This window comes from Anomalospiza imberbis, chromosome 5, assembly GCF_031753505.1.
Source record: "Anomalospiza imberbis isolate Cuckoo-Finch-1a 21T00152 chromosome 5, ASM3175350v1, whole genome shotgun sequence".
Taxonomy (NCBI): Eukaryota; Metazoa; Chordata; class Aves; order Passeriformes; family Viduidae; genus Anomalospiza; species Anomalospiza imberbis.
The window spans coordinates 45,290,631-45,315,822 of record NC_089685.1 but is presented as its reverse complement, the minus strand read 5'-3'; the positions used below and the strand labels follow the sequence as shown (position 1 = coordinate 45,315,822).

Genomic DNA, 25,192 nt, shown 5'->3' with positions numbered 1-25,192 from the left:
AGATTGCGGTGTTTGTCACACAGACCCGCATTGCTGCTGGTTTCAGGCACTCTTACGTGCAGTGTCTCCTTTTTTTAATAAATTACCTGAACCTTCTCCTCAAGAGCCAGATGAGCAGTAATCACTGCACACAAACCCAGCTAAAGCTGGGTAGCTTTTGCTCAGACTGAATCTACCTTCTGCAAATCCCAAACTAGGCATCTGCTGGTAAAAACACCATGAAATGTTCAACCTAGAAAGAGTGCTCTGCATTAAATCAGGGTCACATGGCTTACTAATTTTTTAACATTTTTTTAATTGCAGAAATTAATATAACCCATCCTTTCCCCATTACTAATGTATTAAATTAGCTTTATAACATTTGTGAGGCTGATTCAAACCTTAGGGTCTCCACATCTTTATCTGTGCTCAGATCTATTATCAAAATAATATTTTGAAAGTTATAAGGGTGTGTATATGTATTTTATTTTTTTAGTTCACTTCGTTAGGAGCAAGCCTACTTGGATTTGAAGACTCTTTTTTAGGACTCTTCTAAGCATTTCAGTAACATATTACAGCTTGAAGCACCTCCAAAGCACTTTCTATCAGTGATAGACATGGTGATGTTAGTCATGGAGATGCTGCAGAAATGCCTAAGTGTTGAGAATCCATTGGAGATACTACATTATAAGGGTACTGGAGAGGTGAGGTTTGGGGTGAGAATTGATGTCTGTGTACAGTGGGGAAAAATAGATTAAGTTTTGTTGCGGGAGGTGCCAAATATGACTGCTTATGCCCCAAAGTTTGTTCTTGCTGTCTAACCAGGTGATTTGAATAAAAGGCTGCTTTAGTCACAGATTCTCTCTCCTTCACATCCATAAACTGCCTTATTACAGTAGGACCTCTGGTGCTATATAAAATGTTTCAAAAGTTACTTGAAATGTGTGTGTTGAAAGGATACAAATACAAAAGTGGGTTTAATGTTCTGCCCAGCTTAGGAATGTGTAATTAGAAATCAACTCTAACTGCAGTGTTAATGTAAATACTTTTTTTTTGTCCTGCTGTGGCTTGATGGCTGGTGTTTAGCATTTAACAGCACTTTTTTGTTATACTTTTTTTTAATGCATATTTTTCATTATTTTTTTCTTGTAAGATATCTTTTATTCCCCTAAGAGAAAAAAAATTGCCAGTGCTTATGCTGGTAAAAATGCTATCTTATAAGTTCAAATTTATAACTAAATAGCTTGTGCTGTGTGAAGCGTGATCTGTATTAGTTATATAGGAGACTGCTATGGAAGCAACTGAGTATCCAGCTGTCTAGGGAGGCTTTCCTGATGCCTTGGAGACTGGAAAACCAAAACTGCTGCTCAGAGAGGGGATGGATGAGGATGTGTATCAGTGCCTGCAAACTCTAAAACAACTTCACACTGTGGTGGTGCTGCTGTTTTATGGGAAACTCCTTAGGTGGAACAGGAAAGCCACACAGCTCCAGCTGCTGTCTTCTGCCAGGCTCGTGCTGTGGCAATCCATAGGTACCGGTATGTCTTGGTTTGAAAAAACAGGTGTCTGCTAAGGAAGGCAGGAGCCTCCCCAAAATGGAGAAAGTAAACCCCCTCCCTCCGAATTGTTGTAATTTTGAAATTAAGGGGGCTCTCAGGCAAAGATATGGGAGCAGGAATAACAGTTCTTTATTAGGGAAGAAAATAAAAAAAAAATAATGCAGTAATACAAAACAACACTGACAGAATAAGAATACAACCTGACACCCTGTGGGTCAGGGTGTTGGTAGCAGTCCCATTAAATGGTGGCTGCAGTCCTCCTGGAGTGACAGATGTGGTTCTGTTGGAGCAGTGATCCTGTAGAAGGGATCCTGTTGTCTTCTTCTGAAGATCCAGTGGTGGTGTAGATGTGCCTTGTCTCCCTCAGAATCCAGTGGAAAAGGGCTGCTCCTCTGGGAATCCAGTGGAGAAGGCTGTTTCTGGTGTCCCAAAATCTCAGATTATATCTAGGTAGGAATGCTTGGCTCCTCCCCCTGGGCGGAGCATCTCCCAATGGGATGATGGAATTTTATCAGTCATGTAGTGACACTCAATGGCCCATTAGGAGAAAACATTTCCTGGAGGGAGGATTGGTTTGTGGAAGAGATAAAGAAAACTGCCCCATTAACAGAAGATATAACTGCCATACCTAACAGATGGCAAATAGAATACACATTTGTCTTGCAATCTAGAAACACAGTATCGAAGGGATCTGGTTTCCTGCTGCTGTAAGTTGAGTTGCTGGAGTGAAGTGACAAGATGTCACATAGAAATCCCAGCTATGTGATGAGGTGCTTAATTAAATGTCTGTGGAGCTACAAAGTATTGGCTATCCAAGAGAAGAGTTGTCTGGAAATGGAGATTATTCTCTGCAGTGGTAATAGCAGTTTGCACTGTTAATGTCCACCCAGGTTACACCATTCAAAGTACTTAGTATGAAAGGAGGTTTTTAAAGTGTGAGGAAATAAAACAAGTGGCTGATGGATGATGCACAAGAAAAGAGCATAAGAAACTAGAGCTGCTTGGGAGTGGATCTGAAGAATGGAAGAGAAGACTTTAATTCCTTTGTTCAGTGAATTTAGAAAGACCATTTAATTTGATTTGAATTCAAGATATCATTTTGAAATTACACCTTTCTGCTCCAGAAAAGACAGGTAAAAGGAAGTACCTAGATAAAATGTGAGTAAGATGCCTCTAATGATGCAGCCACAAGAGCTGGACTTGCAGTGTGATGGGGCTTTTCAAACCTGAGCACATGCTGCATCATCATTCTGATTTCATAGTAGATGGATCCATTTAAAATAAGCTTTTTATTTTTGTGGATTTTTTTCCTGATGTTTTGAAGCAAGCCTTCAATGTCAATGTAAGTTCCTAGAAATCATATTTTGGTCTCTGTGTTGCAGCTGGCTCTGGGGACAATAGAAGTATTTTCTTGTTGAACTTTTGTTTGTGGAAAAAGACTTGAATTTTGTTCCCTGTGTCTATTTCCTCTCCCTTTTCATGTTCAACCCTCTCTCCTTTACTCTATTTTAGTGAATGTGGTCTGAAAAAATGGTTCTACTTACAAATAGACCTGTAATTCCATTAGACTTCTATTTAGAAGAAAACCAGGATCTGCTTTTTGCCTGTCTTCTCACTTGTGAGAAAAGACCGCTCACTTTTTAAAATTTTAAAGGTTTCTTAAACTTTAACAAAAAAATACAACAAAAGGACTAAATAACGAAAAATTACAGCGCTCTGAGCCCCTCCCTGTGGCTCCCTGTGGCCTCTCCCTGTGGCCTCTCACATGGCTCCTCTTCAAAATGGGTGCTTCACCTTTTATAGCCCTAGCCCGTCCTAGATCCTTGTCAGTCAAGTCCTTCCTTGCCATCCAGTGGTGGAGGTCACTTTCTTACATTCATATAGGAGGTCAGGTGTTACCATAGTAACAAGCCAACCTTCCCGAATGCCCAGATCCCATGATAACCATACTGGGGGGGGGGGGGACACATTGTAGTAACATAACTGTACATTTATAAAACTTCTCTTAACATACATATAATGTTCACCCCTTAATTGTGAGAACCAACCATCTCATTACTCATCTACAACATCACTGCCAGCAAAATACTGCTTCTTCTTGTAAACCCTATCACAAAGAGTTCAAACCTAGACTGGGGTCTTAAATGGATTTTTCCATGTTTTGTGATTAAAATGTTCCAGCTGTCTGAAAGTGGATTACTTAGAATGTGCATTAGTCAACACCAAGTGGGTGGCAAAGTAGCATAAGTTCTGTGGCAGTGCCTAATGAGAGGCTCAGAGGTGTCCTAAAAGTATTTTGTCTGTTTTATTTAAAAGATTAGCAAAGATTAACACATGACAGAAACAACCCTAAAAGCCCAAGCACAAAACCAAAAAACCCAAAACTGAGTATTCAAGATCTTCTTCATATATATATAAATACGTAAATTGGTATGACAAGATCCAGAGGCTGGCAAAAGGAAAGCAGCTGAATTAATGAAGTTGCACACTTGGAGCCAAAAGGATGATTAATCACTGGAATGAGTTCTCAAAGCAGGGTTGTGGTACTTAACACACAAGGTATTTTCCCAGGTACTGCCTAGCCAAAGGTCATTTAACTGGGGTTTGTGATGAAGTAACATGGTAAAATATCCATGGCATGTGGAAGGTCAGCCTGGCTGAGGTCCTTCGCCTTTACAGCTGTAGCTCAGGAACCCTGTGAAAACTTGATACAAAGGTGGCATCATGGATTTCAGCTTCAGAAGGGTCACTGATTTGAATGAGCAAATATATAGCTTGGATTTTGGATTTCACTGGGAATAAGTTGTTAGTATTTATGTAGTTGTTTCTATTTTCACACTTGCAGGAGGGCGCGTCTGGTCTAGAGCCAGGTAAAGCACAAAGAGAAGGCATGGTCAGGTGAGTCAGCAGCAGACCTGGAAAAGGCCCAGTGTCTCCTGGATGCCTGGCTGGGACAGTTTTGTTTTCCTGGGAGTACTCAGCTGTCTGAAGTCCAGCATGTTCTCCAGTCCATGGAGAGCTATGATTCATGGAGATCCACTCTGCCCTGACCCACAGGTTGTACACCAAGGAATCCTACCCTGAATTAGTGCACAGGGAAGAAATGGTTAAACAAAGCCCTCTTCCTGTCAATATCTGTGGAAGACTTGCAAGGCATTCCATGAAAGAGTTGTTGAGCACTGGCATTGTAATTCCAGGGGAGAAGTTGTTCCTGTGTGTAAGTGAATTTCACCAGCAGAAAGAATTAGTGGCTGACTTCTGCAGAGGGAGGTTTAAACTTCAGTGTTATGAGGTGATTAACTGCTTCTTGGCTTAAAGTAAAGGCTCCAAGGATACAGAGACATGAGAGACTGAAACGGCATCTGCTGTGCACTTGGTTTTGCTTTCCCTGCTGTTACTTAGAGCTGGAGTTTTACCCTGCCATTGCTCAGTCCTGCCTTCACCCTGTTTTCTCACCACTTCTTTCCTTCAGAGACAGGATGGCTGTTGTTCCACAGGATATTTCTGGAATTTTGTTCATGTCATGTTTCTGTGTTTTTAGGCGCAGAACTGCAAATATTACCTTTGTTTGGAGATGAATCTAAATTAGATTGTTTCCCTCATCTACTCACATCTTTAGTTTTTTGCAGTAACTGTCATTAGTTTGTGTCATGTAAGTTTGTGGCAATATAACCAATAAAAAATCATGTATGGGAATGAATAAAAACAAGCCAAAAGAAGAATGATGTCTACAAACCTTTAAAAAAATATTTCTACATTTAGAAATTAATGGTTAAGAACAGTGTGTTCAACTTTCATGGTATCTGATGATAGTGCCAATCCTGAAATTTTACTTTTTCCCCGTTCTTCACTATATTTTGGAATTCCAGCTTTATTTATTTATTTTTATTCTAGTTTGTATTGGAAGTGTGAAACCTTTAGAAGAAGTTGCAGGATGATGCTGGCAGGTGCCCAGGGACACCTCTCCATCGTTGGACAGGGCAGAGAAAATACAACGAAAGGCTCGTGGGTCAGAATAAGGGCAGGGAGAGATTCCTCACCAGTTACTGTCACAGGCAAAACAGACTTAATTTAGGGAATTTAATTTAATTTATTACCAATGAAAAATAAAACTAAATCTTAAAAACACCTTCTCCCCACCCCTCCCTTCTTCCTGGCCTTCTTTCCTGGTTTTCTCTACCTATTCACCCCTCTGGCAACACAGGGTCATGCGGAGTGGAAGTTATGGTAAGTTCCTCACACATTGCCTCCACCTTTTTGTCCTTAGTGTAAGGGCTCATCACACTCTTTCCCTGATCTCAGCGTCCCTGATTGGGGTCCTTCCCATGGGAGAGTCCCTTCCACAGGGTCAGTCCTTCAGACACAGGCTGTTCCAGTGTGGGTGCCCTGCAGGGTCACAAGTCCTGCCAGCAAACCTGCTCCAGCCTCGGCTTTTCTCTCTCAGATACTGCCTGGAACCTGCTGCATTGTGGATTCTCCATAGGGTCACAGCCTCTCTCAGGCATCTGCCTGTCCCTTCTTAAACCTGTTATTCCTGAGGTGCTGCCATTCTCATGGACAGGCTCAGCCTTGGTCAGAAGTGGAGCTGCCTGGCATTGGCTCTGCTGCATATAAGGGAAAGTTCTGACAGCTGCTCACAGGAGCTGCCTCTGTAGCTCCCTTGCTACCAAAACCTGGCCATGCAAGCCCAGTACAAAGAGGTTTCCAAAATATCCTCTGTGGGAGTGCACAGGACCATCCCCAAGGGACATGTGATGTGACTCTTGGGTATGGTCCTGTACAGGGCCAAGAGTAGGACTGGATGATCTTTGTGGCTCTTTTCTAAGTTGGCATATTCTATGATTTAATGATTGGATTTTGTCTTCCCAGAGACTCCCATGCCAATGGAAAACAAGCAATAGCTATGGTCTGAACTGTGTAGAGCATTAGTGTAGTGATATGCTTGATTCTGAGGGATTTTGTTAAGAGAAATACAGTTTTGTGTGCATCCCTGATTTTATTAATTTCATTTTTTGCTGAAACATACCTGTTACAAGAAATAAATTAAGCTCCTGTCCAAAAGTGAGATGTGTAGCAGAATTTCTGAGGGAAAGAGGACGCGATTTGTATGTTTAGAGTGAAGGTTGAGCTACCCCAGCCTAGGCCTCAGACTCGGTGAGGCCTTGAAGCCTATGGCGCAGTTGGAAATAAGCCTGTGGCGCAGTCAGAAATTATGTTAAGGGGTAACACAGTATAATGAGCTTTCGGGGTGTGAATTAGTATAGGTCTGCAGTGTGAAACTTTTACCACTTTAAGACAAAGACAAACAATGTTTGCTTGCCAATGAGAGTGTGCTCATGATTGTAAACTATCTGGAAGTGTATATAAACTGCCATCGTATAAACAATAAACGGAGAACGTATGATTAACCACATTGGTTCGGATCTGCGTTTGGTCCTGTGCAGCACCCTCTTTTTATCAAGTCCCTGTTCAGAGCTGCTCCTGCACAGAGAGATTCTCTTGCCTTTCTTCCCTGTTTGCCTACACATCCCATGATTTCCCAGTACATTTCAACACAAAGCCTTGTATCGTCAGCAAATTCTGATCCTGACAGAAAACTAGGAAGCTATGTGATGTACAACTTCTGATTCCAGTTTTATGTTTGGAAATAGGTACCCCTAAGTAATAGTTTTCAAAGAGATGTGGTATTTTCTTAGCAGGTTGAAGTTGAAGTTTACCGGAGAGATTCTAAGAAGCTTCCTGGCCTGGGAGACCCTGACATTGACTGGGAAGAGAGTGTCTACTTGAACCTCATCCTGCAGAAGGTAACAGTGATGCTTATCTAATTTTCATTATTTATGCAGTTTGGCCTTTCAGAATCTAAATGAATCTAAACTGAGATGTTTATTATTTTTCAGTGGAGTCCTAATAGCTTTATACAAAAAACTTTAACTGAATGCAGTGAAGCTAGGCTGAGTTTTGTGCTCTGTAACAAAGTTTTGTAAAAGGAAGGCTTCATCCAATTTAATGTTTTTTGAGAATGAATGAGACATAGATAAGCAGCATTTCCATTAGAGTTCACTGGTACAGCTAAGAGAGAAGAATGTAAATGCAGTGTCATAAATTATGCTAAGGGGTTACTGCTCTTCACAACAGAACTTTGATAAAATATTTGGGGGTAGGAACATGAAGCTAGAACTAATTATTTCTTTAATTGACTTACAGGTTGTTGGTTATTATGTGTGTTACATTATGGCTTAGGAAAGCTGACTATTACTGTAATTTTTTGAGAACCCTTAAAGGTTTTGCTCATTATTGTTATAAATGAAAAATGATCCAGCCAAATTAAAAAAAATAAAAAGAATTTATTTTAACAATAGAGATCTAACTTAGCCAGCCACACGGAAAAGGACAGTGCCGAGCCCGGGATTGGCGCTGGGTGCAAGACACAGAGATCAGCCTCAGCAGAGGTTTCACTCTATGCCCCCACACCACCATCCTGGTACAAGCGATTTTTATAGGGAAAATTTTGCCTGAGGCCAGGATTTCGGCATTCAGTCCTTTGTTTCATTTAAAGTCCCATAAGTTGATGAGATTTCCTTCTCGGCGACAAGGTAGAGAAATTCAAAGTCTGGTGTCCTGGAAACTCTTGATGAAATTTAAGGGAACAGAGTATTCACATGTATCGGCCCGGGGGGATGTTCCTGATATCCATCTCGGGTCGTTCACGCGATGATCAGCGCCTGGGTGTCTCCATATCGCCTCAGATAAGGCCCATCTCCTGGCTAGCCACATCCCCTTGCTTGTAAATCAGGTTTCAACACACACTTAGTTTTGCCTGAGAAGGGGGGGCTTCTAATGCCAAGAGGTACATCCTAACAACTATTTAACATTATATATATATGAAGCAAGAAAATGGCGCGAATTATACCTGTTACATATAACATTATGATCTCAGAATGGGAAACTGTTGGCTCAGGCACACATCCTGGAAAACAAATTGTTTTCATTCTCTCTCCTTCCTCCCAGAAGTCTCTTTGCAGAGCTTCTTTGCAGAGAGCAGTTTTTGCCTTTATTTGATGCCCAATAAAACCAGGATACATTTGCCACAGTCAGAATTCAGAGATGTTATTACAGCTGGGTACTGCTGTCCAGAGCTATTGCACTTGCTCCTTAAAAGTTTTTTCAGGTTGTTTGGAAGGCTGTGCTAGTGTTTTCTGACCTCTCTAACATGTCACTGGTGTTCATTACTGTCTCTTTTTCCTATTCAAAGCGAGGAAATATTTTCCATTTCTATCCTAAAGTGTGCTTAGGGCTTTGTGGGGATGGATGGGTGGGTGGGTGCGTGTGCTGCTTATTCCCCCAGCTGAAATTAAGCTCGTGTTAAACAATATTGGCAGGACTTTCCTTACCCATCAGTTGTGCATTTCAACAAGCAGCTGTACAAGCGATTTTGGTGTCACTGAGTTAATGAACAAACACCGGTTCCAACCAATTGGTTCCAAACCCCTTGGTTCCAAACAATTCCTTTCCCCCAAAAAAGAATGAATTACTAATGGGTTTAGGTGAAAAAAAAAAAACATTTTATTATGAAATTAATAAAAAAATTGTAGGTTGTTCAGTATAGTAAAGAGAGTAAAGAAAATGGCAACAACAAAATACCTTACTTTTTAGACAGACAGCTAAACACATTAGACAGAATGTGTTCTGCTTCACGCACATGAATGTTTTGTTTTCTGGACTCTAAATGTTAATTTCTGTGTCTGCTGCCCTGTTCCAGCTCGATTATGTGGTGACCTGTGCTGTGTGCACACGCTCTAATGGAGGAGATATTCATATTCACAAAAAGAAATCTCAGGTGAGTTTCCCCTTTTATTGCTTTGGATCAGAGGCTGGTATCCAGTACTACCTAATCCTAAAAACTGCTCCAAAACTGGGGCAGTGGTTCTCAGGCTGTGGTCTGACAGATTCATCCTCCTGAAGCATCTCAAGTCTTTATATAGTGGTATTTCTTGCCAGTTATCTAGATTTGAGATCTAAATGTCCTTTATAGCCCCTCTCAAAGAATTGTGAAGACCCCTGCATGCTTCAAGGTGTATATCTTTGCCTGCTGGATTTAGGGAGAGAGGGAAGGTGCCAGGGGGAGGAAGGAATATGATGCCCAACTGTTCCGCAGGCTGAGACTAAACCTGAAATTGTATGAGATCTGGAATATGAGGAGCCTTCAGGGTAAGTTTCTAATGTAGAGCTGCTAAATGGCAGACAATTTACTGATTACCATTTTTTAAAATTATTATTTTACAAGATTTTTAGTCTCTTAAACTGCTCATTCCTTCCATATGCTTTTTATCTTTTGTGTGCAGTTACTCCAGGGTTTAGCATAGATGAAGAGACTGAATAACAAGCATAAAGGGGATAGGAACAAAAAAACCTGAAGCTTCCCCACTCAGTTTCAATTTGCAATGTAGATCTTGAAGCAACTTCTGCTAGCTAGAAGAAATTCTTCTTTTAAAAGGCTCCTCTTGGATTTAAATGGCTGTTTCTCCCAGGTGTTTCCATTCCCTTAGTTCATGCAGCTGCTTGCCTGGCATTACTTAAATAAACCAATGCTCTTTAGTTTTTAATTAAGTTCAACCACTTTAAAAGAACTTTTTCTTTGCCTACAAACAGAACTAGCAATGCTGATTATTATCTCTGTGATTTACATTGATTACACATAATTTCTTCTTTAGGGGCTGTTGAGATGCCACTTTGCACTGCTGATTTAAGCCTGTTATTTCTCATTGTTTTTTTCTCTGTTGGCTAGTCCAAAATTCACCACAAGTTAACTTCTGCAAATGTTTTTGAGAAAAATCTGTAAATATTATTTGCAGATTTGAAAACTAGGAAGGAGATGAGGGATATGCCCTTATTGCGTGTGAGCAGTATTTGGAATGAAGAGGAAGTTTTTGTTCCTTCTTTCTAGCTCCTACTGTGGGACTGCTTATAAATTGTTGTCTTCCCTTTTCCACATTAAACTTGCCAGTCCATACCAGAAACATTTCAGCATCATCACGTTGATCTATAGAGAGACAAAGACAATGCCATATGCTGTGAAAGCATGTTTGCAGTTGGGCATTTCATTGTCACATCCACTATTGAGGGTGTTGGTTTTGAATGAAGAAAATCCAGCTGGTTTGGATCTGCATTTCTGCACTGATGGTTCTTGATTTAGAAAATGTGTCTTCTCCTGCCCATATGCAGCCAGATGTTGATGGCCTAAGATTTACTGTCCTACTCAAGACCTATGACAAATCTACTCTGTTCGCACAAGTGAGTGCCTGTGGCATGAAGCCAGTGTGAAAAAGGCTGACTTTATTTTGCAAACTGCTGGCTTGACAATAAGATCTCCACAAATTGTATTTTCCTCAGGTGTGCCTGACTGGAGATGAATTTGGGAGGGTGTTTTGTTCATTGGCTGGTGTGAGAGCCAGGATGCCTGGAAAAGGTCCTTGTTTCAGGCATTGGTTCAGGTAGCATTTTTGAAAAGTCTAATTGCTTTCTAATGATGTTTCTGGTCTTAAACCTTCCCTCTCATGAATATCTAATATCCAATCCTTAATTATGTTTTGTGTTGAGTGGTTTGTAGCAAGAATGTCAGAGCTTGACAGCCTGGTCAGATCTATAGCTTTTGGCATGTTCACAGTGGGATAAGATTTGACAGTTTCTTTAAGACTTTGCTTGTAAACAAATGTGGAAGCAAAGAAATCTGCTTGGTATTAATTTCTTCTCCCTCCTTACCTACTCACTTATCTTTTGGAATGATAAAATCTAAAGCCTTTAGCTATTTAAACAAAGTCACAAGCAAAGTCACTTAAAGGAGTTCAGGAACTGCTTGGGAGGGAGAAATGTGCAAGAGGAAGCATAGTGATAGGGAAAGAAACAGAAGTACAAGATGCAGATGAGAAACCAAGTGCTTGTCCTCCTGTGAGCCAAAACTGCCAGAAAAGCAAAAACTCTCAAAAACCTTTTTAGTGTTAGAGAATCAAAGCATTACTTTATTCTGGCCAGGATGTGCAACAGAAATCATTTCACCCACACATTGCCTGTACTGTGCAGAGAAAATCATCACACATAATTTTTATTAGATATTTCACATACTTATACAGTCAAAAACCATAGAAATTAATTGGTTCAATGTTCATTGGTCACACATTACACAGTTCTTAGTATTTGGTTCCCTGTTGGTTATCAATCTCCTCCCCTTAGATGTTAATTAGGTTTTCATTCTTCATTCTCTTATCTCTCTTTTCCCAGGCCAGGTGTCTCCTGCCAGGGGTGATGGTTGGAGTTGATGTTCATGAATGGTTGTTGTCTTTTGTGCATCTCCCCAGTCTGTTGAGATGTTAAGCTCATCAGGCCTTGAGTGATGAAACAGGCCCCTGAAAAGAAACTTCAGTTCCCTTCCCCCACCCCCACCCCACCCAGGGCAAAGGAAAACAAAACCCCTGACTAAACTTATATTAAAAAAATTTAAACTTGGTATAATTTCCAACAGTTTGAGACAGTCTAAAAAGAGGTGGGCACTCTGAAATGAGTAAACTCCCCATGGTTCCAACCAATTCCTTTTCCCCAGTAAGGAATTAAATACTGTGAAAAACACCAATCACTGGGATTTTAAAATTTTAAAAGTTTATTAGTAATAAAATAGTTACTAAAAATAGTAATAAAATTAGAGTAATAAAAATTTGGACAATGAGGATTAAAACACTACGAGAAAATAAAAAGCAAAGAATTACGGACGTTCGGATGTTTTTGGACACTAAGCTGCCAAAAACATGCTTTGTGAACAAAGGAATAACTCTTAAAAGCAACAGCCTGTTGCATATTCATATATCTCATATGTGATGCATAAATTCTTTGCAAATTAAGATTTTTTCTGGTTTTTGTCAACTTCTTCCCCTTAATCCTGGTGGTACCATAAAGACTGAGAAGAAGTGGATGAATGTTTGTCTTTTCCGATAAGGAGGCTGTAACTCTTCAGGTTTCGTGTCACTGTTATCTCTGTGCGAAGAGTTTTTTGTTTATTTTATCCCTTTTCCTGAGCTAGTAAAAAATATCTTACATCACAGAGTTTCTGTTTAAACATTATGTTATAACCTAAACCTATATTTAACACACTACTTAAGAGAATTAATACAGCATAACTTTCTAACATTACACATATAATATTCATTGTAATAATTGCAAAAAGCCAATCATAAAATATGCATTTTCCACAAATACTAATAGGTTTAAGTGAAAAAATAACATTTTATTATGAAACAGACACCAACAGTTGGGGGAAAAAGTAAATAACTACTAGATACCAAACTGCTATAACTCAAAACCCCATGGGAGTGAAGAGAGACCCAAAATGCCAGAAACACCTGTTCCCAAAATGCATGAGGCTCATGCAGGAGGCAGCCATGTGGCCAAGGGACAAAGGGAAGGTGGTGTCACACTGTTCCCTGACAAGATGTGAAAAACGCCAATCACTTGTTTTAAAATTTTAACAGTTTAATGGTAATAAAATAGTTTAAAATGGTAATAAAAATTAGAGCAATAAGAATTTGGACAATCAGAGTTAGGACAATAAAGGACAATAAAAAGCAAAGAATTACGGACGTCTGGATGGTTTCCTCAAGAAAGCATGGCTCGCTAACCCCTTAAAAGCAATAGCCTGTTGCATATTCTTATGTCTCATACATGATGCAAACATTCTTTTCAAACAAAGGATATCTTCTGCTCAGTTTCTGCCCCCCCTCCCCCTTCATCTTGTAAATAAATTTCTTGGCTCCTAGAAGTCTGGAAGAAGTCTGAACAGTCCCAATAAGGAGGTCGTAATTCTTCTCTTGGAATTTTTGGTGTCAGTATGCGAAGGATTTCTTGGTTATCTTGTCCATTTCTTGAGCTAGTTACAAAAAGTGTCTTACATCACATAGTTTCTATTTTAGTGTTATGCTGTAGCTTAAAAACTATATTTACCACACTACTTAAAAGAGATTAATACAGCATAACTTTCCAACATAACACATAGTTTTCATTTTAATATTTGTGAAAAGCCAATCATATAATATGCATCTATAACAAGATGGCCCCTCCCAGGTGACCGTGTGTCCCAAGGAACAAAGTGACAAGATGGTGGTGTTATAAAAGGGAGCACACTCCTGGAGCTAAAGTGATTTCAGCTTTTATTATAAGGCCTAAAGCTTGGAGGGCCCGCGGGTCGAGCAGGAGCATTCCTGACAAGCAAGAATGCTGCAGAACTGGTGCTGGATCTTCTTCCTTTCTTGAGCAGGGATGTCCCCGATGTTCCAGGTGGAGCAGCACAGTCTCACCGACTCGGATGCCCCTTTTTTACTGTTTTTTGTTCCTTTGGATTGGTTTCTGTTGGGATCCTTCATTTGCATGAAGGTTTAAGGTGCTTCATTGGCCCAGTACAGTTCTGTCCAGGCTGGCTCGTTTCGCTTGGGGGGTTGGTGCACTTTACTTAGGTGTGATACAGTATGTTGAGTACCATGTTTCTTATAACTACCCTTTTAGCCACTTTTACAATGTAATAACTAAACTTTTTAACAGTACATGCTTAACAATTATTAACTATTTTACGACAGTTTCTAACCTATTTTTGACAGTGGCAACTCCTACGAGGAAGACAGGAGCCCACAGAGCAGTTTTAGAGGCAGATGGAAATTCGCCAGCTTGTGCAGGGTCCGCACTGCTGCAGTTGCTTCCTCCTGCTGTTGGTGGGCTCTGCACCCGGTTGTGGGGTGGGGGAAAGCCTGGCCTGTGGGCATTTCTTACGGCCTGGGGCCCGGGGCCTGTCCGACCCTGGATGCCATAGGTGTCCCGGATAGCACTGGGCTGATAAGTACAACCTGTCCAGGTCCCTTAGGCAAGCTCCCAGCCACAGGCAATCTTAGCAAGCAGCTCAGCTCTTAAGAGAGATCAGCTCTTTGGTGAATTCAGCTCTTCCGTGATTTCAGCTCTTTGCTTGCCAAGTGCTTCGCAGACACAGGGATGAGAGAGGAGAAGGCTATATGAGGTTCCACAGCGGTGTCTTTATTGGCAGCTCCTGTGAAGGGTTTAGTGACAGCTCTTCTGCCAAACTGGACAGAGATGGGGTTTTATATAGTGTACAGGGATGTTGGAAATTGTCCAATAGCCAGGATCAGGGCGAATATGACCTATGGTCTTACAGAGAGATAACAAGGGTCCGAAGGCGGAAGAGGGGCTACTTTGGTCCAGTCATCATGACTAAACATTTCTTATCTTAGGCTAGTGACCACCAGGGAGGCCTTGCAGGGCCTCTGGCTGCTACAGGCACTGGCACAGGATGGCCTGGCCCCATAAACTCCCTCCCTTTTTTGTCCCTGCAGGGAGAGTTCTCAAAGTTCACTTCGAATTCTTTCTAGTTTGCAAAATACAATTTCTACAAGTGGCTACAGTTGCAAACCTAAAGCTGCCACAAAAGAGAGTGATTCTCCAGTCTGCTCTCCTGGCATGGCCTGGACTGGAGTGAGGGCTGCTACACGTGGGCACCTGTGGAATTTGCCCCCAGATAACCCAGTATTGCTAATTGCAGTCTCCCCTAGACAAGGAAAAAAAAAAAAAAAAAAAAAAAAAAGAACGAAAAACAGGAACAGGAAGGGAAGTCTTTGCCTGAACAAAGCCTAGTAGTCTGCGAAGTGAATACTGCACAGCCAAGAGCCGGGAACCTGCCTTGGCACTGATCTCAAAAATGCCCAATAGTCCCCCACACACACAGGGTCTACAGCTGTAGGGTTGTAAAGACACAGTAACAAGTTTTGGGTGCAGATGGATGTGGAATAGAGTAACATTATGAATCACCCCAGGATAGCCATGCTACCCTTACTGAGGGAGGTTGATCTTAGTGTGTTACTAAGTAAACAACAAATTAAAGTAAAGGTGTTGGGTCAGCTGCTTCATGGTAACTTTCTTGCGCTGTGCCATTTACTTTGCAGTGCATTGCAGCAATTTAAAGGCACCTGAAAGTGGTGATGAAAAAGTACAATAGTGTACTGTAGTATGGTGAGAGGTCATGTACACACAGGGACATTTACTGTGAAGCAATGTGGTTTTGATTACTTGCATGTGAAAACCAAGGATTTCTCAAGTGCCATTATTGCAAATCTACCTTTAGTCAGAAACCAGCTCAGCTGTGCTTGCAGAATGTCCAGCATCTCTAGTGTAAGTGAGCAGTGCCAGCCTGAGGTGTTTTGTAATTACTTGCCTTGTGTTTTATTGTGTCTGTTCCCAAACACATTTAACTGAGAAGTGATATCTTCTTCTGCATCTTTCTCAGCAAGTGTTTGCCTCTCCAAGCAAGCACCCAATGGACAGTAAAGGAGAGGAGTCAAAGATCAGCTACCCCAATATATTCTTCATGATTGACAGTTTTGAGGAGGTGAGTTCCTTGTTGCAGCAGCAAAGTTTTATCCTATTTTAGTCTTATGTCGTGATTAGCAGTTTTCTTGTACCTTTTGATCAAATATTTTTGGCCATTTGAGCTACTTTCTACTAGATCTTATTTTACTTTTATTTAACCTTCCTCTCTCTTTAATGTTTGAAATCTGATCTTAAAGCTGGATTTTGGCATCAGTGTTGATGATGGGCTAAAGCATGACAGGCTGATGTGAGAGCTGCTCATCTCACCAAGTGATTTGCTGTGTGCACTGCCTGGACTCTGTTTTTTTGAAAGGCTGGGGTGGAGCATTTTGCTCCCTTTCAATTTACATTGAAATTTCCTTGGGCGTAAAGACAGCCATGGGAGTCTGAATGTATTTTGTTTTGAACAACTTTGCATCAAAGTGTTTAATCTTGCATCTTTGGCAGGTTTTCAGTGACATGACTGTGGGAGAAGGAGAAATGGTCTGTGTGGAGCTCGTGGCCAGTGATAAAAGCAACACCTTCCAAGGGGTGATTTTCCAGGGGTCCATCCGCTATGAAGCACTCAAGAAGGTCTATGACAACAGGGTAAGGAGCTTCTGAAAGACAATGTCCTTTGTAGCAGTGGTGCTCTGACTAGAATTTCTTTGTGGCTGAGGCTGTCAGCTTTTTGTCCTGTTAGATCAGCTACACCATAGTCTGTCTTTTTTGGCTTTGAAAGTTAGCTGAAAGCTACTGGTTTTGGCTCAGATAAATGAGAGTATTCAGACTGGGGTATATTCCTCTGCTGTTTGCCAGAAGGAGGGAAGGTAGGGATACATAGTCAAGAGCGTGACACGGGAATGGACCTGAACAACAGTTCTTGGAACCCCTTAATTTCCTTGAAAAGTCATAGATATTTCTGTTTTCAGAGAAGGTATGATTTCATGGGAGATTTTAAACTCTGGTAACTACCTTGTGGAAAAGTGTATTTTTTTCATTGTATTTTGCATTTGGCTGTATTAAAAAAAACCGTGTAGTCTCACTGCCACTGAGAGAAGCTTTCTTTGCTTTCTACAGAGACATGAAATACCAGCACTTTCACCTTCAAATTCAGTACTTAGTGCTGAAATCAAGAGTCAATAAACTTCTCAAATGGTTTATTATGAAGACAATCCTGAGAAATTTTTAGAAACAAACAAAAGAAATTCTCACAGTATCTACTGTGTCTCTAAATTTCTCTTTGTTTCTACCCTTGTTCAGGAGAGTTCCTGAATAGTTTCTCATCTCCCTGTCTTAAATGTGAGCCATTACACTCTTCCAGCAGATTTCTGAGAGAGCATGAAACAAAAGTTGTTTCTCTCTCACCATCATCTTGTGACCTTACACCATCAGCAGCTGGGTTATTAAAATAAGTGGGAATGCTGAGTCACTGAAGACAACATAAAAAGAAAGCCCTGCAGTGGAAAGATAAGATTTGATGTGGTAAAGTCACCTCATAGCCTAGGAATGTCCTGATTGACCACACAGCTACTTTACATTATTTTGTTAGATTAAGTAAAATTGTTAACTCTTCAAATATTTCATCATGGCCAGAGGCAAAACTCGAAATGTTACCATTCTTTTTACAGAACAGGAGTAATCTCTATGCTTTTGAAGATTACTTGATATCAGTTGTTTCAGGGAAGATTTAGATTAAATACTAGGAAAAAATCCATTACTGTAAGAGTTGTCAAACACTGGAACAGGCTGCCCAGGGAAGCGGGGGAGTCCTCAGCCCCTGAGATATTTAACAGATGTGTAGATGTGACACTTAAGGACATGATTTAGTGGTGGGCTTGGCAGTGTTTGGTTAATGATTGGACTTAATGATCTTAAAGGTTGTTTCTAACCTAAATTATTCTAGGATTCTCTAATTCTCACTACAATACTTGTATGAGCATCTTGGCCTTTTCATAACCTGATGAAAATTGCATTAAATCACTTAAACTTATGGATAAAAGCCGAAAACTTAAGGCATCATTTTCACGTAGCAAAACCTTGACTGTTTTCCTGTTGGTCTGTTCCTTTTTTCATTTCTCAGTTCAATTTTCAGTTCAGTTGTGCTGACTGGAAATTGAGACCCTCTGTCTGTTTAGGGGATTTAAAGCTGTCAGGGTGTCTTGGTGAGCTATGTGGTGCAGGTTAGTTGTGCGTGGGGCTGGTTCCTTATTTTTTGGACTTGACAGTGGGAACATAAAAATGTCAGAAATTACTTGGGACAAAGTAGAGACCCAGTTGTGGGGTGTGCTTTGCAGGTTTGAGGAATCTTGTGTGTATGTCTTTTGGTTTTTGGACTCAAATGAGTGTCTCAAAACAGGCTGCATTGAGTTGAGCATGTGCCTGCCTTTGCTCTCATGTGCCACAGTGTGTGGACCTGAATAAAAACCTTTGGTTTTCTCTCATTGTGCCACTGCTAGCTCTGCCTTTTGGGTGGCTGAAGTTGTTGTTTCTTCTCAGAACCTGTTTTTGTCTCTGTAAAATTACTTTATTTTTGGAGATCGCTTCAGATTGTGGCTTAAAATATTTCTTAGGAATTATTATTCATTATGGTTCTGACTTTTTCTTAGATAACTGCTTTCAGAAGATGTAATTTTCAAGTCGTAGAGCTGTCATTACATGTTTTTCTCTCCTGTCTTCATGCTTGGTAGGTGAGTGTTGCAGCTAAGATGGCTCAAAGAATGTCTTTTGGCTTTTATAAATACAACAACATGGAGTTTGTCCGAATGAAAGGACCACAAGGAAAAGGACATGCAGAGATGGCAGTGAGTAGAGTTTCCACTGGTGACACTTCACCATATGGGACAGAAGAAGATTCAAATCCAGACTCCCCAGTGCATGAGAGAGTAAGTAGCAGACAGAATTACTCTCTTAAGGTGAAGCATGAGCATGCTTTGTTCCAAAGACAGGAGGCTAACTCCCATGGAGGTTCTGCACTTAAGTTTGCCTGTGTGTAATTTGGTTGTACTCAGTATGTGAGATGGATTCTTTAACACAGTTTCCCCTGAGCAAATGCTGAATACAGAGATGACTGAATGATTCATACTTCTGGAGGAGTGTTTTTTTTTTTTTTTTTGAAACAACAGCAGTCTTGATGCCAAGGGAAACCGATGATTCTGCCTGTTTTCTAGGAAAAAAAGTAGATTCCACTTCTGTGCAAAGTGGGATTTGCCTAGAAATGTGGATTTTGTGTATTATATAGGTTGTTTGCTAAACCTCATAGGAAAGTGGTGCTTTTAGGTTGTGCCACTGAGGAATACTGTCAACACGCAGCCTGTGTAAAGCTAAAGCAAAGATCACAGATCCAGACGCAGCATCATATTGATACATATGCTTAATTTTAATGCAAGTGCAGTAAAATGCCAATAGAATCAGACCACAGATGCTGATTTGGCCTTTATTCAAGTCTGAGCCTTTTTTTCCATTAAGACATTTTACCTGGTTAATGGGGATTAGGCAACATGTCTTCAAAATACCTGCACAGACCTGAGCTGGGTCAGTACCTGATGGAGTCTAGCATGGTTTTCTGTGTAGTGCAGCTAACCTGTATCATTTACAGATCTGCAGAGCAGCTTCTAGAGGTCTTCATGCAGCACAGAACTCATTAACTGGATGTTCTTGCTCTCTACCACAGAAACATAGCCAGAAGAAATCAGGCCAGGAGGAACAACATTATTTTTTTGTCTCCAAGGCTTTCAGTGTCAGCTGGAAAATGTAAAATTAGATTTGATAATGTGTTTGCTTTTTGCTAATGGCTTTAATGCTGATATGTATGTTTCTGGTTCTCCCCACAGTGTGATATGAAATGACTTCCAAATTAAATACAGAGGCAAGCACAAATTAGAAATGAAGTGTGCTGGGAAGAGGATCAGTTGGGTGTTACAATGTCCTTCTTTTATTTTTTTAGCATTAGGGATAGAGGTGCAACATGGAGTGAGTTGTGATTCTGCACTCAACCTGGTTTGGCTGCCATCATCACTCCATGTCACCTCTCTCTCATTTCTTTGGACAGATATGAGCAGTGTCATTTGCCAGCTCAGGGAGGTTATGGGATAGTTAAATTGACTGTGTGAAGAAAGAAGGACAAGATCAAAGTTACTCACATACATTAGTAGTGAGTGGTAGCTATCCCTATTTTCTTCCCTTTGAAATGAAACTATTAAAATACTGCAGTCACAGCCAGTACATCAGAACTGTGTTTCAATTCTCTCCAAAACAAGTGTACTTGACTTTAATTGTAGTTTACTTAATGGCAACTAATGCTCTGAAGGAAGGGTGTCTCCATAGTTTTGTCCCTAACTTGACTTTCACCACAGATGGTTCCATCCCTTTATTTGTCATCACTTGGACTAACCAAATCTTCTGAGGCAATGCAGCTTCACTCTCTCCTTCCAGTACTGAAACATGATACACATAAATGAGAACATTGACTTCTGCTTCAGTGTGCTGGGCTCAGGAATTTGTGACCCTGCTCCCCAGGGACATTGACCTTCCACAAGGATCCCATGGGACAGCCTTTCCAGTAGGGAAACTGCTGCCTTGTGCATGCTAAAGAAATGAAGATGCACGTGTTGAGTGTGTTCAACACAGTACATTCTTATTAAGTCTTATGCATTTCAACATGCAAAAAATAAGATTGACATTCTTGGTGCCTAAATTACTAATTTTCTGTCTTTATGGCTGTAGATCCTTGTTAGAAGTGATCATCTGAAGAGAGGTTTTTCTTTATTCATGTAACAGTTGAGAGTGTGCTGTATCAAAATATTTTCCCCTGGATGAGCATCTTGAGGTGATTGTTCAGTTTAAATTCTCTAGCCACTTTGATAAAATGTGATACCAGTCATCATTATGTTTTTTACACATGTGATTGCCTTGTGGCACATGGAGGGAAAGCCAAGACTTTCTCCATCATTTCTTTCATTTCTTTCATTTCCCTTTCAGGTTACTTCTTTCAGCACACCACCAACTCCAGAACGTAACAACCGCCCATCCTTCTTCTCCCCATCCCTCAAGAGAAAAGTGCCCCGAAATCGAATTGCTGAGATGAAAAAGTCCCATTCAGCAAACGACAGTGAGGAGTTCTTCAGAGATGATGATGGTGGAGGTGAGAGAAGTATTGTTAGCTAAACAGACTTGTCTAGAGAAGGTACAGAGCTGTGGAAACGGATCCCTGTGCAGGGTTTTCAAGAAGGGTGGAAAAATACGAGCTCCACATACAGCCAGTTCCTCTCTGAAAATGAGATTTTTCATAGGCATCTCTTTGAAGGTTGGAGCCCACAACTCCTGAATATATTAAAACTTATATCTTTTATGTGGACCCATTTGAGAGAAGCTGGAGCAGCTGAAATTCTCCCCCTTTCCCAGATGCCACAGTCTTTGGGGGCACTTCTCCAGGAATAGTGGGGTTGGACATGTTCTTAGGAACAAGTTCTTCGAATTCTGATTTGATCCAGAGTTGATTCAAGCTGGTGAAAAGGCATTTACTTCAACTGGCTTTGAATCAGTTCTGAACTTTATAGAGAAAACGTAATGAGTTTGTCTGCATAATAGTTTAATGCCTCGTGGAACTCTTCCTTTAAATCCTAGTTACTCAGCAGGAAACAACTGGCAAGGCGGAGCCTGATTCAGGATATAGTATATCAATCCCAATCACATCACAGTGTCTGTCGTGAGTCAGGAAACTCAAAAATGTCCATGTCCAAATTGCTTTCCATATGTTTAAAAACAAATATGCTAACTAATCTGTCTGTTAGCATTCTAACAGATAAACCCAAAGGTAATTTCCGGATTGCAAGTTCTATTTGAAATAGCAAAGATATTGCCTATCAGCAGCACTGGACCACCTTAGCTAATAAAGAATTGCACGTTAAAAAAAAAAATGAAGTGACAGTGTTCAATGCAAATTCTGTGGCAGCTTAAACTGATGGTAGCTAATTCAGGGTTCTATCAATAAAAACCTTCGCTCATCTCTTTTTCCTTAATTTGTCTAATCAGAATGTATGTTATTTCAAATGAGATGTGTTTTAGTGTATTTTACTAGGCACAGGGTAGTGTGGGCAGAAAGGCAGCTTTCCCCACATGTAGTTCTGCTTCTGGTATCTTTATTTTGGAGGTTGCCCAGGATAGAACAGAGTTTAAAGTGTTTCTCTGGCAGCCCTCATGGGTTGTTCAGTGCCTGCTCAGGGTTGTCTTGCAGGGTCTGATCCTAGAGTATTTAATTATAATGATGGACATTCTTTTTCTTTTAATATCCTTTTCCTTCTAATATCTTTATGGAAGTTAAAAAATTCTAGGTTTTTCAGATATTTTATAGCATTCATATAAAATACCAAGAAATGGTTTCTAAGTGTTTTGACCTTATTGTTCCTCATCTGAAAAATCAAAGAGGAATATTTTAACAGCTTATGCTAGGAAATGTAATTTATTCAAAAATTAGTTTTCTACAAGGAATAGTAACTAAATTGCTATTTTTGTACACATTTCAGAAACCTGAGTGTCCTACCAGTGCTCCTCAGGAGCTGCAGTGGCGAAACTCTTTATTTTGGCATGAAAAAGCCAGATGCAGAAGATGCAGAGATAGGAGCAGAGATTTGGCTTCATCTTGGCTTTGTGGGTGGAGGAAAAGATGTGGATTGTGTAAAGATCGGCGGTGTCCTTGGTACAGCCAGAGATGCTGCAGAGTTGCCCCAGTGCAGACAGACCTGTGGTGAACAGGAACAGCCCCTCAAGGCCCACTTCAGTGCCTTTGCTGTGTGCAAGCATGATATACCAGGAGGGTTGTGCTTTATTGCAGCTTCCAGAGTCAGAGCCTTCTGCCCTGATCACCACAGTGCTCCTGGCATAGTGGTCATGCATAAGAAGAGCTAATAGACAGCTTGGCTATACCCTTATATAGGGAAGGAAGGAAAGATTTTTCACTGTTTTTTTCTTCCCACATTGTTATGCATCTTTTAGAGCAGCTGCCACCACATATTTTTCTCTCTTGGATCATGATCTGCTTTCAGTCCCAGAGCTTGGATCACTCTGGTTGAGAATCGATCTGTTGTCTTCAAGATCTGATTTTAGCACTGTGGGACAGGGCTGAATTTTATGGGGAAATTTAAAAATCTTTGCTCGTAAATTTAAATTTACGAGCAAAGATTTAAAAACAGTCCAAAAATGCAGCATGTGGCTGTGGGAGAGACATGCATCTATGAAAAACTCCTCTGGCCTACAGAGTACTCAGAATCTTTTTGTTTTAAAAGTTGCTTGGGGACATCTAAACTAATTCTGAGAACAATGGCTCAGCTGAAGGGTCCTAGGTGTAGCTCAGGGTGTGCATAGAGGTGTGGAGGAAACTGAGTTATTAGTGTTGAATCTCCCTGTGTCTGCTAGATGGCAATTTTCTTCAAAAGAAGCAATTTCTGTTTTGTTACCCAGGTGGATTTCTGCATGAATAAGTACTTAATTTTAGGGCTATTCTATGATTTTGTGTATGAGGGAAGGCTGAGTTAATGTTCTGCTGGTGCAGAGTGGTAACACAAGCCCTCTCCTGTCTGTCTGTCTGTTGTTTTCAGCTGCTGCTGCTGCCATTTTTTAGTTTCAGTGTAAATTATGAACTCTGTGCTAGGCAATGTCTGTCTGGTTTTTAAAAAGCAGTTATCATAGTGTCCTGCATGTGATTTATCTCTAAACAATGAGTAGGAGGCTTTCCTCTTGTTTTGAGTTTAAGAAGTGTTCCAGTGAGGTACAATCCCTTGAGGCTTGCTGTCTCTTCCTGCCTTTACAGATCTGCACAACGCGACAAATCTCCGGTCGCGGTCCCTGTCTGGAACAGGACGCTCGCTGGTCGGCTCGTGGCTGAAGCTGAACAGAACAGATGAAAACTTTCTACTCTATGCACACTTAACATACATCACTTTGCCAGTGCATCGAATTTTAACAGGTGAATTTTAATATCCATTGTGCTCAGCCTACGATGTTAAGGGATTCTGATATTAAGACAGAGGAACAAGTATTTATCTGTAATGCTATTGTAAATGGGAATTTATTTCAATTTAGAAGAAATTACAGATTCCAGTAAAAAAATTGGTTTTTTGTTATTAAGGATAGATTTTGAACAGTGTTTCAGCAAAATACATAATTATTCCTTATGATCATTGTGTTGATAGTCTTACAACAAGTTAGCTGGAGCTGCCAAGCTTACTCACTCTCTCACCACAGGCATTTTGGAATTCACAGAAGATGTATTGTTTCTACTGGCATTTAGTATCTGCTCAAGAGGGTGGCACAAATGCTTCCATGCTCAAATACTGGCTTTGAGCATGAACATCCTTTCTGAGACTTAATTTGCTGAACATACAGTTTCAGGAATTAGGGTATATATTGAGACACACAGAAACAGGGCATGAAATTTCTGGACTCTAAGGCAGAATTTTCATCTGCAGTTTTTCCCTACTTACATTTGTTTTAGCTTGACATGTTGTGTAGGCCTTGTTTCCAAGGCCTTTTTGTAATCAATGTATTTGTGCCCGTGGCAGCTTTCCAGGTAGCAGGAGCATTACATGTGGGGCAGGGTGAAGTGGGAAAGGTGTTCATTTCTGTTGGGTAGTTAGGATACCTGTACTAAGATATTAAAATCCCACTGTTAGTGATCAAAGTACTTTTTAAAATGTCTTGAGTTTATTGATAAGATTTCACTCTGACCCTTCTGTCCATGTTGGATAATCACACTTCTGTCACCTTCTCCTCATATGTCAGATGATCCAGTTCCTTAGTCATCTCTGTGGCCCTTCAGTGGCCTCCCTCCACCATGTTTAATTCTTTACAGGTCTGGCTGGAGCCATCTGGAGCTAGGGATCATTTTTTGCTCATGTCATCTTCTTTGTGCAGTTGCGTTTGATCAGCCTTTTCATTGTGTGCTCCCTTTTCCCATGTTCCTTGTTCTTTGTGTAGCCTTGAAAGGGACATCACAACTCATTTTCCAGATGTTTCTGCACAGTGCCCTGCCATGTTGGTTTTACTGCATATATTTAGGAAGATGCCCATGATTACAACAGAAGTTTTAAGGTTCATATTCTGTCCCACTTGGACAATATGGAGTTAAGGAGCCGAAAAGATGATTTTTTTTTTTATGGCAGCTTTTTGAGTGCAGAAATGTAGGCTTTGGGCTATAGCATGAAGGAAAGACTTTAATTATTTGTACCCAGTGAAGTCTCCCTAATGGACTTTGGGATGTTGCATTTGTC

At 40.6% G+C, this 25,192-nt stretch overlaps 1 protein-coding gene across 4 annotated transcripts in view; it reads left to right on the top strand.

Annotated features, from left to right (window-relative positions):
* The window catches only part of KIAA0930 (KIAA0930 ortholog), a 73,934-nt gene that overhangs the window by 36,633 nt on the left and 12,109 nt on the right, over window positions 1–25,192 (top strand). For 3 of the 4 annotated variants that reach the window (XR_010999174.1, XR_010999173.1, XM_068190442.1), the window contains exons 3-9: window positions 7,235–7,342; window positions 9,298–9,375; window positions 15,865–15,966; window positions 16,395–16,535; window positions 18,617–18,811; window positions 20,907–21,069; window positions 23,734–23,889. Coding sequence is in view for 2 of the 4 variants with exons in the window: in XM_068190442.1 (XP_068046543.1) it covers window positions 7,235–7,342; window positions 9,298–9,375; window positions 15,865–15,966; window positions 16,395–16,535; window positions 18,617–18,811; window positions 20,907–21,069; window positions 23,734–23,889 (943 nt within the window). In the remaining 2 variants the exon portion in view is untranslated. The remainder of the gene's footprint in view (window positions 1–7,234; window positions 7,343–9,297; window positions 9,376–15,864; window positions 15,967–16,394; window positions 16,536–18,616; window positions 18,812–20,906; window positions 21,070–23,733; window positions 23,890–25,192) is intronic. The other variant, XM_068190444.1, reaches the window with a different exon arrangement.